The sequence below is a fragment of the Lepisma saccharinum genome, chromosome 1 (genome assembly GCF_977018435.1).
Source record: "Lepisma saccharinum chromosome 1, izLepSacc3.1, whole genome shotgun sequence".
Classification (NCBI taxonomy): Eukaryota; Metazoa; Arthropoda; class Insecta; order Zygentoma; family Lepismatidae; genus Lepisma; species Lepisma saccharinum.
In genome coordinates, this window is record NC_139229.1 from 37,848,530 (window position 1) to 37,868,103 (window position 19,574).

The window sequence follows — 19,574 nt, forward strand, 5'->3', positions numbered from 1 at the left end:
CCACTGTGAACAGTTCGGGGTGAAAATAAATGTGAATAAATCGAAAGCAACGGTGATCGGAAGAAAGCAGAGGAAGGCAAATGTGAGTATCAGAGGTAAGGGAATTGATCAAGTGGCTTTAAATATCTTGGATGCAACATTAGCAATGATATGAAATGCAGCCAAGAAATAAAAGTAAGAATAGCAATGGTGCATGAAGCCTTCAATAGAAACACAAATATTTTCTGTGGATCTATGAACAAAGGAGTGAGAAAAAGCAACTGGAAACCTGGAAATGTGGTTATGGAGATGAATGGATCGGGTGAAATGGACAGAAAAAGTGTGAAACGAAACAGTGCTAGAAAGAATTGGGGAAAAAGAGATCAATGCTCGACATAATCATGAAGAGAAAAATAAATTGGTTGGGCCATTGGATGAGAAGACACTCTATCCTAAGGGATGCATGCTATTGAAGGAATGGTTGAGGGAAAGAAAATCTGGGGAAGATGATGATTCCGAATGATTGACGACATCAAAATAAATGGGTCCTACGCTGCTACAAAGTGAAGAGCTGAAGATCGAACAGCATGGAGGTTGCAAGGAAAGACATGCCCCTGGGCAGAAAACAATGAATAAATGAATATGTAAAAATTACATCTGGTTGGAAAAACTTTAATTGCACATTTAACTTCTGAAATGGTAATTTTGCAACAGTGAAAACGTGTTTTGTTTTCTTTGACTTACCAATCGCAGGTCTACTTCTACATGCTATCAAGCTAAAATACGCCAAATACCAACAAAAATGATTTGTAGTAGTTTCCTTCTATATCAGCAGCACAGTTTTGTTTCGAATCAAACCTGTTACAGCTACTGAATACTGCACTGTAAAGTGCAACCAAAGAATATTCAGAACGATGTGTGCGGTCTGTCCTGCACAGTCTAAGGCACAAGCTTTGGGCTCCAGCCACGAGAATGCATGTAGGTTTGAGTCTCCTGGGGAAGCATAACAACTTTTCTCTTGAGATCTTGGCCAGTGTATGGGACTGGTGGCCACCCACCATTGTGAGGAAATTGGGGAGCTACGAATGAGTAGCGTAACCTGATCATAGAAAACCTACACCGTTGGTGGGAGTGAAGCTGGCAGTTGGTAGGTAGGCCCTGGGCCTCATTGACTGTTGCGCCATGGATTATTATCTGTACGGTCTGACTAAAAAGGTTTCTGGACACAACAAAATTAGAATGTATCACCATGTTGACAAATTCAATAATGACAAAGGGGTTCAAAAAAATGTGTTAATAATAGCTGCAGTTCATATAAAATTATACACCATGTTACAAATTCACCACAGATAAATTATGCAACTGATAGTGATAATTCTGATCCCAATAGACTGATAAACTCTCCGAGCTTTTGTTGGAAGCCACACGAGCACATAGCAACCATTGCTTGCCACTAGGAGCCTGTAGTAGCAAGTACCTTATCCGTTGTGACTGTGCAGTGACTATTTTGTGCAAAATTTCAGGAGCCCACACTTTGCACAAATCTCCAGGAACTTATCACCATGGCTATGGCACAGATCGACCATGATATGCTAACACATGCATAGAGCGAAATGCAGTATCGATTAGATATCTGCCAAATCACCAAAGGTGGACACATAGAGCATTTGTAAGGTGTGTACAATAAACTTGGAGAGTTTTGTCGTTCTATCAGCATCAGAAGTACTAGTCAGTTGTACCATTTATCTTCAGTAAATTTCTAAAATATTTCACAGACTTATGAATCACCCTGCATAATTCTGACCAGGCAAGAATGTACACGTACTGTAAGCAAATCGAGAGAATTCTTCGAGCATCAGAAGTTGGTACACGTATTGGAAAGCCCTTGAAACAGAATCCTTCAGATATATTTCTCTGAATCATTTCATGGAATTCCTCGTTCCCAGACAGAACTCCTGTTTTATGCTCCAGTTCATATGCTGTTAAAGCTGGACCAAGTAAGTGGCTAAGATGATTATCCCAGTTTGTATTCAGACCTACATCCTGGAAAAAAGACAGATTTTTTTTTATGATCATACAATACATTTCATTGACATGTTGAGAAGAATTCCATTTTTCTCGAAAAAAAGGAACTTTTTAATGTAGTGTTAAAATATATGAAACATAAAAATCACACACATATATACATGCAGTGAAACCTCGTTCCCAGATTTTACATTTTCTGCATTATACATTGAATCATAGATGGCAGTGAAGCCTCCCTGATGAACATCATGACTCAAGACAAAATCTGATACTTCTTTTTCAATTATTATAGTGGGAGCATAGACTTAACAGCAGTGTCAACAGTTCACACATCTTTGATAAACAGTAAAACTTAAGACAATGTCTTCTCTGTGTAGTTATGTTTCAATTATTCTTTTTACTCCTGGAGTCTTCCCGGGAAGGACGAGCATTGCACTGCCAAAGCACAAATAAGGAGGCCAAAGTCTGTGCTCTCAAAAAATTGGGGTGAGAGCTTGTAAAGCCTATGTATGGATAGGCTGGGTCGATTTACAGTATGTTCCTGTGGTTTCTTACATGCAAATGATAAATATTCGTACTCAAGTTCTTAGGAGTTATCTTTTTATTACAATTTTGTAAAAATAAAATATAAATTATTTTATAGTTTTCCTTAAAGTTTGGTAGAAATTCTCGATTACATTGTTGACGATTCGAATTTTACTGTGAAGAAATTTGAATTCAAGGGATATATTTTAGCATAGGTATATCGTACCATCTGTTGAGACTTTTTAAAATGATTCTCTTTTATATTTTAAGGTTATCAATAATGCACTTCACTATAATAATGCACAGGCTATTATTACATGTACTTCAGCTGTTTCCTCTTCCCTTGGGTAGTATTCAGAAGTCTTTCATGGTGAAATTTACGCTGTGAAGATATTTTAATTAAACCTTCATGGATTGGTCTAGGTTGGATGAATTAGAAAACCAAAATAAACCAGCCCACTTTCAAGGGAGAGGATGCATCAGAACAGTTGGTTCTCCGATGCAAGGCTGTATGGTGCAAGCAGCCTTGTGTCCAACTCAAAAGAAAAGAGGCTCCCCACAGACGGTAGAGACTTTGACGCAGTTGTGGGGCTCCTCTACCTGCACCCAAGCAACGATCTCTGTAGCCAGGAAGAGAGAAACTGCCTAGAGTCCTTTGGAAATCTTGAAAAGTGAGTATGAAAGGATTTTTTCCTCAAGGATAGTAAGAAAGTAGAGAAGTATACATTCAAATTTTATATGAGCCATTAGGAAGTGTACCAGTGGGGTTAGCAGGTTGGATCAAATTAGCAAGTGTCTCCCTGTGTGCGACGTTCAGCAAAATGCATTAGGCCCACTTTAGACTAAAGCCTTTTCCTTAACATTTACACCATGACCAAAATGCTCCCATGTAAAGTGAAAATTCTTATGGCATTTCAGATGCCATGGCATATTTCATGGCATTTCTCAAGGATAAAACCGGCTCTATTTCCTTAGCATTTTTCATACCATAACCAATCAAGTGACCTTTAGGTCACGAGTACATATGTAATGGCAGCCGCGAGAGATGTGAACAATGTATCACGATAACTATTCAACCAAGAGGAATATTGTTTCCTATTAAACGGTTTTAGGTACAAATCAATGGCACTGTTTAAATACATGCTTTATAGCCTTTACTGTACATGTATGGAAGAGCATTTTACTTGTTTTAATTCTAAACAACGTGAACTCACCATAGATGCATGCACGTGCACTCCAGTACAGCAAGGCCAGCAGTGCTGGCCCACAGCATTATGGTTACAGAATTACTTACTTAACTTTTAGTTGTTCATTATTTCTTCCCTGTTACGTCAACAGAATCAACCCGCTGTAGGCCTGCAATGTTCATCCTTCTCCGATATGGGACCATCCACACCCTCTTGTGGTATGTTGACAAAACATTTGCCATGCGACACATCAACCTGGCCTGCTTGGAGTCAGCGCCAGCAAGAATCCCCAAGAGAAATAGGCGACCTTGAACCAGCCAATGGGAGACTGTTTTATGTGGCGGGAAACTTTGTATTTCAATCGGTAAGGGATGAAAGATAGTCGGGTGCCATCGGTGAAGTCCACTGATGTCCTCAGTGTTGCAAACTGCACAATTAAGGCTCGGCTGGACCTTTGGCATGCAAATGGGCGAATTTTTTCAAATTTTTCTCTCCATTCGAAAAACGTCTTGGATATTTCAAAATATGAAACATTACATCAGATTAGAATTCCTTCTAGAGCATTGACGTGAAATTTCGTGTAGTTTTCTTTCACTGTTGGCTAGATATTATCAATAGTTATGTGATTACGTAAGTCTATTAAACTATTGATACTATCTAGACAACAATGAAAGAAAACTACATGAAAATTCACGTCAATGCTCTAGAAGGAATTCTAATCTGATGTAATGTTTCATATTTTGAAATATCCAAGACGTTTTTCGAATGGAGAGAAAAATTTGAAAAAATTCGCCCATTTGCATGCCAAAGGTCCAGCTGAGCCTTAAGTGTCCACTCTAGCGTTGTAACATATCAACCTAGCAAGTTACAATTTTAATATTTTTAAATAAACCACAAAGTTTTAAAGCACACAAGAAACACAAAAATATGATTGCTGACATGTGTATGACAATTTCTATGTCAATATGAACGTTTCAGAGCGTTAGGTCTATTAAGATATCACGGTCCATAGACACATCCGCCAACACTAGCTGGCCACAGTCACGTTTTTTTCCCAAGTGCTTTGCGAAATTAAGAGTTTCTCGGGCATGTGAATTTCTATTTGTTTTGTTTGTTTTTGTGGGAAGTTCGACTGGTTGTGTTGAAACAGAAAGCTTCAAAATCTCTAGCACTGTCATTGCTTACTATTTTCTATGGAAGGAAGTACGTGGTGCCAAAGTGGATTTGCGAATATTGCAATATGTGAAAACCGTGAAAACTGTTTCAATCATGTGCGTTTGTCTGTTGCATTAAGTACATTTGACAACACACCAAATGAGATTCGAATAAATTAACAACTGCGCAAGGACATTCACCCTTCCCTTTCAAATACTCGGTGATTGAAGACAGTCTTGAAGTACCAGAGACGTTAAGGACACAGTATCAGGTAGAGTTTTCATATTTCAGTATAACGTACCATGTAGAAGCAAGAATTCTTGGTTTTCTTAATTTTTTGGGATCTGCTTCCCCAATGAAAAATGTCACCGCACACCACTGCATAGATGGTGTAACTCAACATGCCTTTCATGCTGCATATATTATACATTGTAATCGTAAAAGCTCACCGAAATTTTACATGAAATGCTTTTGTTTAAAGTACTATCTGCTATAAGATTTTTGGAAGCATTTACATAGCATTTACGCTAGCAAAAATGTTAGAGGGAATGCTTCCGTCTAAAGTGGGCCTTACAGTAGACATTTGCTGATCTTGCCTTTTCTCTGCCGGCAGGCTTTCCTTTGAAAAGTGGACTCATTCTCCTTTCAAAGCGGGGCTCATGGACTGGCATCACGTGCGCCATGGAAGAAGTCAAGCCGCGGAGGAGAACTGTTATTCGTAGAGAGTTAGTGCTGTGCAAGCACACCGGCCACACGTAAAAGATTTCATAGTGACATTCTTCAGCATGTCATAGTGTGAATTTGATATTAAGTACCTTGTCTTGCCCCACGTTTCCCTACCACGGCAAAAAAATAAACTGCAACAAAAACAATGTAAAAAACACGGGTCAAGATGGGTTTCGATGTCTCACAGATGACTGTTGTGTCCGAATAATTTAAGAATGCCGATTCCAAAAATTAAATCCATTTTTACCCATCATATCTAGTTTTTCCAGAACACAGCAGTATATATAACTGCTTTAATTTCCGATAAAATGTATAGTTCCATTATTTCCACAATAGACGGCTCTGTGTAGATGGTAGTCAAATATTTATTTTCTACAATACAAATCCTCCAATTTTGAAACATAAATGCATGTTACATTGCATACATTTAAACCACCTTCACAGGACACATTGGCATGAAAATGGTATGGACTTTAATTACGTACTTTTATTTATGAAATCCCTCATGGAAATTTCTTTCACAAAATGTCCAATACTCAACGTTATAATATGGTGGGTTGATTAAACTTAGTGACGTGCAGAAAAATCCTGATGTGATGGTTAGAAATTGATGCTATTTCCGTGATCAGAATTCAAAATACTTCCAGAATCACCTATTGGTTTGTAAACAACCATAATTTCCCTCGTATAAATTTCTTTTGTTGCATTCTGTAATAGGTGTAATGGAATGGTGAATATGAGAATTTTGATTGTGAAATTATGAAAAATTCTGACATGATGCAAAAAATGAATATCATGTGTGTGATCAGCATTGAAAATACTTTCATAATCACCTATTGATTTGTAAACAACAGAAATTTTTCGTGTATAACTTTCATTTGTTGCATTCTGTAATAGGTGTAATGGAATGGCGAATACAAGAATTTTGATTGTGAAATTGTGAAAAATCCTGAAGTGATGGAAAAAAATGGATGGCATTTCTGTGATCAGCATTCAAAATACTTCCAGAATCACCTATTGGTTTGTAACCAACCGAAATTTCCCTTTTATAAATTTATTTTGTTGTGTTGTGTAATAAGTGTGATGTAATGTCGAATATAAGAATTTTGATTGTGAAATTGTAAAAAATACTATCATGATGGGAAAAAATTTATGTTATTTCCGTGATCAGCATTCAAAATACTTCCAGAAACACCTACTGATTAAAAAAAACAACATCCAAACTTTTTTCTCAAAATGTCGACCATTGAAATCACAAGACGGCAATGACATGAGTTGACAATGGTTGGTTTCATTAATGCTGATCACTTGTGCCCCTGGGTTAACCGTGGCTGGCATGTGACAGGATGAAGCATAAATTTCATTCCTCAATTTTCCAGTTCACACTCTCCCGAATTCCAGCTGATCCACCTCTCTCCTCCCTTTTCTTCCCTTGTGATTCTGCCATTCGCAAATAGCACTGCTTTTGCGATTTTTTTCTTCGCTTCCTTCCTCAGAGCATATTTAAGAAAATCCCTACTTATCAGCTTATTGTGCAACTCTGCTTCTATTTCCAAGAGTTTAACCACGAAAAGTGCTGGCAAACGGAACAATGTTGTAGTGGTTGGAAGGAGTCCAACATTACTAAAAATTGCAATTTTTCACGGCTACGGAGAAAAAAAATTCACGCAGGTTTCATGCATAATTCCCAAACCAATAATTCGTGCATAATTCCTGGAATTCCCGGTGAGTAGCCACCCTGTGGCATCACCGCACACTGACCTAACCACTCTGCCATGGAGGTCGGCAAACAAAAAGTGTTACCCAAGACAAGTTTTCTTATTTTTGCAATCTCAATATTTAATGACAATCGTGTCACTTCTGTAGGAAGGAACTTTTTAGGGTGGTAAGAATAACATTTACCTTGATCTCACCTTCTCCCTCCCAATGAAAATGGAGCCTGTTCCTTTCTAAAGAAGCAACATGATTGTCATGATACACAGAGATAACCCATGGAGTAAAATATAACAGTATTTTCAATTGTCTCTGTGTGACGATGAACAACAAATATGCATTTGTAGCTCACAAGAAAACTGCTTACCTGAAGTAATGAAACATTGATAAAATTAAAAAAGTATAACACAGAAAGCAAATGGCAGATTTATATTTCAATGTTCATAAAAGTAAGGTTAGTTGTAGTTCTACCGAGGTCAGTATTTCAATTAAGTTAACAGAATTTCCACCTGTCCACACCTTCAATGCTGTGGGCACACCAATATAAGTGCTTCACGAAACAAATTATAAATTTAAATTAACTTACAGTAGCCAACAGACGATATGGGATGGAAGAGAGTTTCATGAATGAAGGAACATTGATATCTGATGAGTTTGAAGTAGTCTTACTTCAGGACTACTCATACCCTTCACATGAAAATGAGAGAAGAGTGCTCTCTCCAAATGGAGTATTAGAATATGTATAGATAAAAGCACTAGACAATGGATAATGTCCAATTAAAATTGTATGCTGATATTCTTACCAATTCCTGCTGATACCGATGCTTGAAAATTGTAACGATTAAAAGTTGTGCAAAATAATGATTAATATTAGTGCAAAAGTATTCCACTCCAATTAAATTTATCACTATACCAAGAGCTTAGCTTTTAAATATTCAAAAATGATATCAGAAGATTACATTTTATGGTATTGTATCTAATTTGAATTTCGTTCCTCATTTGTTTTCCAAAATTTCTTTATAAAATTCCATTTAATCTATTATGTTTTATTAAATTTTTCTTAATATATTTTTGGTGTTCGAACTGTGAAATATGGTTTCCAAATTATACACATTTTAATAAATAAAATTTTCAAGCATTGCTATTGGTGGGAATTTGTAAGAGTACCAGCTTCAGTATTGGCATTGATTGAAAGTGGTATCCGCTCAGCCCTAATATTAATTACTCTGTCGCATCCCTGGTAAATAACAATAAACCTTGAACCACTAAACTTCATCAATTGATGAGAATAATTATTTGTACCTTTCTACTCTCAGCAATGAGAACTCTCAACTGCAGTTCCAAATCACTACTCGCTTGACGATGGTTTGACCAGCCAGGAGCAAGAGGAGCTGGATACAGTTTAATCGCTTCAACTGTCACAGACTTTATGCAGCTTTCAGACATTGGTTTCCACTTTGAACGATCCTCAAGATCAAAGCTGCAGTATTCAACTGAATCACTTACCTGAAAAAGAATGAGAAAGTGATTTTCCTAACAGTGATGTTACACAAATTTAAACAAAGATATAATATATAATATATATGATAATATTATCGAAAGTTATGTGAGAATTGTGGTTCAACCAGGAATTGAATTCCATGCTGATGATATATGACTGAGCTACCAACCAAACCTCTGGCCTACTCACAACTTAGATTTCACAAGCAGAAAGAGAGAACACATTTATTAAATAATGATGATCAATACGGCATGGAATTTTATGTAATTACATATTCTTTTCCTTTGTATGTAGCCAAGCAAAAGTTAGAAATGTTGGTGAATTATGATGTTATGAACCATATATATGAATTTCACGTTATATATTTTGAGATTTATTACATATTCCCCATTTACATTACATATTTTTATATAACAAATAGTATTTGGGCAACCTTTCTGGTTTTTCATTGAGTAAAAAGCTATAATTGTGGAACAAACATTCAAACTTTGATATATCTAAAAATAAAAATAAAGAAAAAAGTCTCTCAAAATGTATTGTTCATTTTACTTTCTTTTAGAAATAATATGTTGTTGCATTAAATGTACATTTTATTTCTTGCCTGACAAACATTATATTCATTCAATAAGATTGTTCTTCAACATGTAGAAAGTTGAATGCATCTCTTGTGGTGAAAAATATCTACCTCAAAACTGTCATCATTCACGTTATTAGTTTATCAGATAACTAATTTTCTAATGTATCTAATTTAGCACATTACAATTTTATCATTTTAAGAAAAGTTATTGAAATATAATATTATTGAGAAATAATATAGTATAATTACATTTTTTTACTGAGAGGAACCTACAAAATATTGAATACTGAAATATGTATAAGTATATTACACATTTTAATAAACTTACATATGTTTACATATTTCAACATTTTTTCTACATATTTATGTATATGCTTCACATGTTTTGCCTACATAAAAATCCAGGCCTTAGTGATCAGCCATCTACAATGGTGACTTACTGTTTTTTGTTTTTAGATTATTGTTGGAATAGGAAATACAATCATAGGTAAGGTAATGTTTCCCGTGACATGAAGGCATATTTAGGAAATGTGGGGGTAGGACCCAACACATTCATAATCTCGGTCATTTTGGAGGTGACGTGATCAGTACTACAATTTGACCGCCATTACACTGCAGGGTTGACCCCACACACCAATTTATTTGAATTACAATTATATTCAAATTAATATGGCTTCCTTAGTGCAATACTGATTGATTCCATGTTATTAACGTTCACCACCTGGTGGGAAAAAGAGGGGAGCAGGAATCTCATGCCTGAACAATGCTAGACTCTTTCCTCAAGAGGGAAGTCATTTTCTTAATCTATGCCAATCAAAGACATCGTGCACATCAAATGTAGTGTTGCAGAGAGTGTACCTCTTCTATGACAAGCAAGAGTAAAATGTGTCACACCATAACTACATTTAAAACATGTATAAAAGGTGTTCTTGAGTTTACAGTCAGCATGTATTTGTTTCAAGCGCATACATGGAATGGTGAGAATAAAACTTACTTAACTTAACCTATGGTGCAATAAGTACCAAGCCTACCTACCAACCTCATTCCCACATGCCTAAGGAGAGGTGGGCAATCATCCAACAAGTTACGGGGTGACCTGTGGTCAGAACAACGAACCCCCAGTTGTTGTAGGTTTTCATGACCGGGTTAAGCTACTCATTCGTAGCTCCCCAATTTTCTCAGGATGGTGGGTGGGCACCGGTCCCATACACAGGCCGAAATCCCAGGAGGAAAGTTAATACACTTTCCCTAGTAGACTCGAAGCTGCGCACATCCCGTAGCCAGAGCCCAAAGCCTTGGACTGTCATGGTGCGGGACAGGTGAGCACTAAATTTATATCGTATCTAAAGATATCTGTTTGGGGGTTTCGTGGAGATAAGTAATTTACCATAAAAAGTTCAAGTTTAATTTTTCCACGATTCACGACGAAGCCACCTGACAGGTGGCAAAATCGATCGCGAACAGAAACATGAACTTTTTAGAGTAAATTACTAAATTTATACCTAAATGTTTTGGTTACTGAGACACAAGAGAAAAAGAAGCCATAGCTATTGCCTGAAAAGACATGAAACTCAACAGGGACGTATGATTTCAGCTCAGTCACCCCTGGAATCCACTTCTGTATAAAATCATGGCACCCAACAATGAATGCTACACCAGGATCCAGAGAGAACCAATCACAAGATGCAGTCTAAGTTCTGCCCCTCAGACTCACATTTTTAGACTCACTTGGTCTCCACTCAACATGCCCTGATGGTCAGAGCAATGTATATGCTTGAAATGGAAATAAATTCCAAATTAACCTGGGTGGCAGCCTGAAAACACCTGTTTGAATTGTAATGGTCACAATTGTTTTTTAAATGTTGATGACCTAGGTGTGAAATGCCTCGAGAGTGGAACCTTGAATTTATATTTACCTGCATTACACTTTTTACCTTTCTGGTGTCAATAAAGCAATATGTAGAGGTATGCATATTTAACTTTTGACGGGAACACAAAATGTGAAATAGCACAATATAATGTTCATGTTTTTTAAACATACCTAACATGTTTTGTCACAAAATGATGCAAAATGAACCACAAAATGCAAAATAAGAAACACAAAATTTAGAGTTTATTTACCCATGTGACACTTTCTGAAGTCTGAATTATCCTATGAAATCACGTTAAATTAATTCTGCTGTAAATATTTTCAAAAATGAACTATTTTACACAGGAATAAAAATAATACTCTATGTGCTATTAGAAGGGAAATTTTTATTTTGTGTAATTTGTGACTGTCCCTTCATCCACCTCATCTATCGTGATTAGCCAGAAGAGGTACGAGGGTTGTATCACATTGCATATGATAAAAAAAATATACATAAGGCATCTAAACTTACCTGAACATTTGCATAAAATAATTTATGATTGAAGACACATCCAACACTTCTATACGAGTGTTCACAAGGTTTCCTTTGACTTTTCCTGTGCCTGGAGTTGCAACTCTCAGATTGATGGTGGTCGTATCTTGCACCTGCAACATATTTAACCATAAACTTTTGACAGTAAATCAAACGTGCATTAATGATCCCATGTGATTTACAATTAAATCAACAATCGGACATGGATTATTTTTAAATATGGAATCATTACTTTCAAGTTATTACAATAAATTTTATTTACTGGAATTATGTAGCAACTCCATTCTTTAACTACATAACAATTTTGTGACATATAAACTTCAAATTTATCTAATGATGCAAACAGCTTTCTTCTCTGTTAAGTACAAGCATGTCATGCTCCTTTATGCTATACATTATGATACTTTGATTTGCTGATATGATGGTGCAGCTTGCTTATTTATATTTATAATTTTTACATAATTTATTTTAGTCAATTTTCTTTGAATTCTTTGTAATATATGACATGTGCATTTGCATCCCAGTCATTTAATTTTTTAAAAAAGTAAATGTCCTGATCCCAACCTTTCTACAGTCGCCGCAATGGAAATCTTTACATTTGAACGCAATTGAAATCTTTACATGGTTATCGCGCGTGTCAACTGTGCCATTGTTATACTCCGAAATAAAAAATGGGGGAGGGGTCTATAATCTTGTGATTGTTCAGTGAACAACAGCCGACAGTGTTGTGGTTATGCTTTGGCTAACAGTCTTTTACAAGGGAACGAGAGAAAAAGGAGTCCCGGTTGTGGTATCCAGTGGAAACAATTCTGCGTAACTGTATATAACCTGTCTTGAAACTTGCAAATCAGCTGCAACACGAATCACAGACATACCTTGTTGAAGCAAAGTCAAGGCACGAGTCTTCTCTTCCATTGTCAACTTCTTCCTCCCCATTGTCTTATTAGGCAGAAACAACTAAATGACGAAACTGCACACTTTTGTAACACAGAGAAATTGTTTGCACTGGATACCACAACCGGAACTCCTTTTTCTCTGGTTCCCTTGTAAAGACTGTCTGCTGTTGTTCACTGAAAAATCACAAGATTATAGACCTCTCCCACTTCGTTTATTTCGGAGTATAACAATAGTACAGTGGGCACACACGATAACCATGTAAAGATTTCAACTGCACTCAAATGTAAAGATTTCCATTGCAGCGACTGTATTTTTTAAACTTTATACGTTAATTAATATCAGTGGGGATTTCTCTGGGTGTGTAAGTCGTGTGTCAACGGCCAAAGAAAAATGAAATAAAGAAGAAAGTATCTGTACTTTTATAAATTACGATTTTGAGCGTTTTTCTTTAATTGTCAGTCTCGAGCACCCGGTAGTTTTCGAACGCGGCGCAGCTCGCAGTGGTTGTCAGGCAGGCAGATCGGTCCCGGACTGCCAGGGCGTTGAGAGGAAATACAACGTCTTACCACTGCCGAAACATAGGATGACCGCGCATGCGCACCCTGCCACCCACCACCATGGTTAGCTTCTCAAGGCGTTGTATCTGTTCGCAACGGTTTGACTTTCATTCACCCCGCGTTCCGCGTTGTTTTGCTCGTGATTGTTGCCTATTATTTTTTAAACGTGTGGTATGAAGTGATGTGATTATTTTAAGATGGAGAATAGTGAAAGTGTTGTGCAAAAATATTTAAATAATTCCTTTTCTTCGCTTTCGTATTCAGAGAAGAAACAAGTGATTGACAATGGTCGACCATGTCCGAATCTCACGATGTCAACATATGTTAAAGGCAAAAGTGGTGCTGGAAAAGGTCTTGAGATACATTTTCGAAAAGAACTCTATGAAATATCAGACTGGCTTTGCGAGTGTGATGTGGTGAATAAATTTTACTGTTGAACATGTTTATTATTCTTAAGGGAGTGCGGGATCCCGAAAAGTCGGGACCAGGAGCGGGAAAAAAATTTCCCGTCCCGATCCTGACTTTTTCGGGATCCCGAGCAATCGGGAAATACCGAATGGTCATTTTAAAAAGTTGTTAATTCTCGATGTTTTCGGCAGTGCAAATGTCTGAAACTTATCGGAAATTCTTAGTTTTTGCATCAGAAATGCAAAAACAATCACTTAAGGTGAAAATGACGTGTATAATTCGATTTTTCAAGAGCTTCGGAAAATTTCGAACATTTTCCGTCCCGAAAATTTCCCGACAAAGTCGGGAAATTGAGAATTTTTCCCGTCCGGAATGTCGGGATTTAAAAAGTATCATGTCCCGACTTCGACTTAAAAAGGTGTTTGGAATTATCAAGGGTATGCGGATTTGAATCATCTCAACACTGCAGTGAAAAACACAGTGAGTCTGAATTTCATCTTTCTAGTTTCTTTAAAGTTAGTAGTTTTGTTGCCACCCCTACAAGAATTGACGTTCTTTTGGATACTCAACGAAAATCTGAAACAGAGCTACACAATGAAAAAGTAAAAAAGAACAGGGAAATATTAAAGAGGTCGATTAACGCCGTCTACTATTTAACAAAGCAAGAACTGCCATTCCGAGGCCATGAGGAAAATGCAGCATCTCTAAATAAGGGCAATTACATGGAATTCCTTACTGCAAGTGCCGAGTTTGATTCCTCATTAAAAGAACATTTATTAAATTCTACAGTTTTTCGCGGCACTTCGGCAGGCATTCAAAATGATTTAATAAATTCAGTTTCGATTTTCTGAGAGATGAAATCTACAATGAAATTCAAAACACAAGCTTTGTGGCTATCATTGCCGATGAAACATCAGACATTAGCAATAAATCTCAGGTGTCAACCGTGTTACTTTTTTTTTCGGCCTCACAGAAAAAAGTAATTGAAAGATTTCTTGGGTTTCATGACATGAGCGCCGATAAAACTGCAGGAGCTCTTTTTAGTCACATGACTGAAATAATGGATAAATATAAGTGTGGGGATAAATTAATTGCCCAGACATACAATCGGTCTTCTGTAATGAGAGGTCAGTTGAATGGCCTTCAAAGTAAAGTTTTGGAAAAGTATCCGAAAGCTTTCTTTACGCATTGTTATGCTCATGTCACTTTCACTAACATGTTCAAAAAACGTAAGTGGAGACTTCGGTCATTTGACTGCAATGACTCCAAGAGAATTTTCTAGCTTCCTGAAGGATTTCGAAAATATATTTTTAATAAAGGCTTTATCCAACTTGCTTGCTTTTTAAGACGTATTATTCAGTATATTGCAGTCTAAAAATGTTGATATTTTGTATTGCATTTTGTAATGCAGTAATACAATAACTGAATTTCAACAACAGCTGCAAAAGGAAATTGAGAATTTCGAAACACTATGGAATTCTATAACTGGTGCAGTAGAAGAGGAAGAGGTTGTTGAAATGAAAAGGAGGCGACGGAACAACGAATCACAGAAAGACCACTGCCGGAGGCTTTACTTTGAAATCAATGATAATATCAGCAACCAGATAACAATTAGATTCGCATCATTTGAAGAATTGCAATATTTTGATTTACTAAATCCCACAAAACGGGGCTACTACAATAAAAGAGAAAATTTTCTCACCATCTCGTACATAAATTGCAGGAAATTTATGGCAGTCTGTTTAATTTAACCAAACTGCAGAATGAACTTTACGTTTGGTATGCTTCCACTGAAGGATCAGAGAAAACACCAATTGAGATTGTAAATTAGCTTCTGGACACGAATCTAGTGGGTGGGTTTACGGAAAAATATAAATTAGCAGTGTTGATGGCAACAATTCCTTCCACGACGTCATCTGTCGAGAGATCGTTCTCGTCACTGAAGTGGATCCACACATTCTGCCGCTCTACTCAAACTCAGAACCGGATGACGAATTTAAGTCTTATCTCCATCGAGAAAGAATTACATTCTAAGCTGCGAGAAGGGGATAAATCTAAATTTTATGAGACGGTGATCAGCGCATTTCTCTCTAAAGAAAGAAGAATAGAGCTGGAATTCAAGTAACTGTAAGTAATGAGCAGTTAATTTTTCAAAATTTACTTTTTGGAAGGATAAATGAAGGGGAAAAAAACCGAGAATGCATTTTAGCGATTTTTCAATGAACGGGTTATTCTTATGTCCACGGTGTTTTTTTTAGGGGTGATGGGAGTTCCACCAACCCCTCTGGTTGCAAACTCGTGCTTTAAAAATTAATTGTATGGCGAAGTATTGAACATTAATTTTCGTTTAAACAGACATTGCTTGTCCTTACCCTTCAAAAATATTAATATTTTAAATGAAGTATTTACTTCATTTAAAATAATTTATGTAACGTATTGTTTTTCTAAATATTTCTAAATTTACACCAAAAATGTTCGGAGAAAATTAGTAATATTGGGTCACAGAAATGAGAGGGGGAGGGGTTAACATTCCTTCTTTGCCAACGCCTTAAGTTCAGAGTCAGGAGACGCCACTGATTAATATGTGCCCTTGAATTAAATATTAATTAATAAATTATAGCATAATCATAAAGAGTATACTAAATAAATATATACTAATGAATCAGTACTACATTTTCAACTTTATGTTAATCAGATGAATCAACTTTATTCAACACTAGCTGATTACCCGGTATTGCCCGGGTATTTATTTATTCCAATCTTCTATTAGCCAGGAAAATAATGAATTCTAACTATAGTGTGAAATGTAACTAATTTTGTTTCATCGTGAATGTCACCAATTAGCTTAGAGACTCCGAAAACTATGGATTTGACACTAATCTAGGTAATTTGTGGCATTTCATACCCCCCCTCTCACACCCATGCCGATAGGTGATGAACTTGGAGTTGAACCTCATTGGGAGTGTCACGAAAACTATGGATTCCATTCGCAACACAGCCTGAATGTTAGACAACCCGAGAAACACTATCGTTGTGCTGATTGTATAGAGTCTGTTTGTGCGGAATTTAATATCGGTTGATCTCGATTATTATTATGTCACCCTTCCCACCCCAACCCTAGGGGTGCCAGAGGTGTTTTACCCCAAAAATATTCTTTCCAGATTGCAAGTGATACGTGTACCAGGTTTGGTTGAAATGTTCCAGGCGTTCGAGAGTTATGCAAGAACAAACACCCACACATATACATCCATTTTTATCCATATAGAAGATTGATGACAATGAATTACAAAAAATATAATGAAGGAATATTTTTTATGTGAAATATTCCCAAGACAAGAAACCAAGAAGTTGTCATTTCTTTTAGTTTCCACTTCTTGCAAGCAAAGAAAAAAAAAACATTTAATTTCCCAGATTTTTAGTTCAGTGGGAACCTGGATATTGAAACTGAAACTTTGATAAATTAGTGCACGCCATTACTTAATAACCTTTAAACATGAAGAGATGCATGTCACATAACAATTGGCAACTGAACCAGTACCTGAATTTTCATAGCTTCTATTCCACAATAATACTTAGAACAAACCTGTTGTACTTTCCCAAAAGGTCACAACTTCCCCACGTGTAAGCACCCAGGACCAGGGTTGGTTATCCTGCTTTGTTCCAATGCAAACGTAAGCATCTAAGCCAAACCCCAGCAATAGACTGCACAAGAGTAGAGCGTGGTTTTCAACACCCTAATGTAAAATAAAGAGGAATAAATAAATCAAATGTCACATGAAATTTACAGAACTTCAACTCTCATTTTTACAAGGCATAACTTCCACCACATGCCATCATTTCACTAAGTAGTCACATCATGTGGCTTCTTCAGAATGGTCAAAGTTTAAACATTGAATGGTCAGTTGGGTTAACAAGGTTAATGATAGAAGGTAAAAGACAGTGCACTTACACTCATGTCCAGAAGTTAAGGGATTTGCGAGAACCACTAGAAAACATTTGGTCACTGCGATAATTGATGCAATAAAATATGCCCTGGCAACACTGAAACCGTTGACACAGTAATGCTGATACAGGGTATACAGGAAAAGTGGAAAATGACAGTGGGCAGCACTTACGTTGTGTGGGTGGTCTCTCTCCACCGGTGGCATATATTTTGTGGTGGGCAGTGCCAGAACCATTCAATAAGGGGTGTTGTGACCCCGAATACTGTTCCCCATACTGTGAATCAGGCCATGTAGCATGTCTTGCGGTAACGCATTTTATTGCTGCACAAGCGTTCTTTGGAGATCTACATTGGTCTGTGGGCACGGATTAAGGGTTGCAATCCTGCAGCCTACAATGCCCCATGCATGTTCAATCAGATTGAGGTCCGGCGAGTGAGCGGGCCACTCCAGACATGTGATGTCCTCATGGTGAAGATACTACTCCACCAGGCACACTTTGTGTGGTCTGGCATTATCATCCACCAGATGGAACCGAGGTCCATATGCACCATGGAAAAGTCTCACATACTGTTGCAGGATGTCATCCCTATAGAACACAGCAGTCACAGTACCCTGCATAAACACATGCAGCGGCATACGTGCCCCTAACATAATGCCCACCCTCCCCTCCCAGACGAGAACACTAGCACTACCATATTTTTTCCTTTCCACAATATCGGCAGGGTTGTAACGTGTCCCAGGGGCGTGCCAGATGAACAGGCACCGAGAATCACTCTCCAGGCTAAACGGAGACTCATCTGTGAACAGCACACTACCACACTGTTCCTGGGTCCAATTGCAGTGGGTAATGCATGTTCGACGATCCACGCAGTGTCTTTGTGTGAGGGGAATGGACCACTTTGCATGCAGAGCAACCTCTCGAAGCTGATGATACAAAGTCTGATGGGAGATGTGTCCCAGAGGCTGCTACGAGGTCTTTAGCCAGTGCAGGTTCTGTGCTGGTTGGGCATCTTTGGGCATTTAAAGTAAGATAATGATCCTGGCACTGGGTTGTAGCACGTTGTTGACCTTGCCAATATTGCCGTAGAATGTTTCCGTCTGCCTCGAATAGTCTCCACAGACGAGAAATGATGCTACTAGGGACCCACCTCTCGTTGACTTTCGTTGGCCTCTAATCTGCCTATGATCTGACCACGTGTAATGTCATACAAATGTGTTTGCTGTGCCATCCTGCTTCCTTATGAGTCGATTACTGTGAGCCAAATGCACACAGCAAGCAGTCAGACACACTTTACTAAACACCTCTTCCCCTATTCTCATACAGAGCGGGCATGGTGCTGACCTGTCTGGCACATACGTCAAGTGTTTCAGTGATACTAGGGTATGTTTTATTGTTACAATTATCGCCATGGCCCAATGTTTTCTAGTGGATCTCGCAAATATCTTAACTTATGGACATGAGAGTATTAACCTTTTTAACCCAAGTGACCTTCCCATGTTTTAAACTTTGACCATTCTTGTCTTTAACTCCTGCAGGAACCACTTGATGTGGCAAAAGCTTTAGTAATTGAAGAAGTACATGACTAAACTGGACTTCAGCTTCTTATATCTAAGTTTCATGTAATTAAGTAAAGACAGCCAGAGTGTACTGCTGATCACATCATCTCTAGTAAGACCAAGATTGCAAATATGTGTGATGCCACATCCACATCCCACCATGAACCATCATTGCAAGGTGCAATGCCCAGAGGACAACTTTACATCATTTTATGGAACATCCTCCCACAAGCTTACTGCTCGCCATTAAAAATGCAACACCCAGAAGGAGTAATCGGAATCGGACGAAATGTGCACAGTGTGTAGAGGAGAGGTGCAGAAGATTAGGTATTCAAGGCCGTCATGTGCGCCTGCCACGCCATCTGGTAAGTGGTACCTGTAGCAGGTCAGATAGGTGCAGAAGAGCAGTGAAAGTGCATGG

The 19,574-nt window shown here is 37.6% G+C and overlaps 1 protein-coding gene across 1 annotated transcript in view; it reads right to left on the minus strand.

The window, feature by feature from the left end:
• LOC146004643 (centrosomal protein of 76 kDa-like) overlaps positions 1-19,574 on the minus strand; it is a 55,496-nt gene that overhangs the window by 1,813 nt on the left and 34,109 nt on the right. The window contains exons 7-10 of the mRNA XM_083143584.1: positions 17,236-17,386; positions 11,770-11,903; positions 8,613-8,816; positions 1,805-2,022 (exon numbers count right to left, since the gene is read on the minus strand). Coding sequence (XP_082999710.1) covers positions 1,805-2,022; positions 8,613-8,816; positions 11,770-11,903; positions 17,236-17,386 — 707 coding nt within the window. The remainder of the gene's footprint in view (positions 1-1,804; positions 2,023-8,612; positions 8,817-11,769; positions 11,904-17,235; positions 17,387-19,574) is intronic.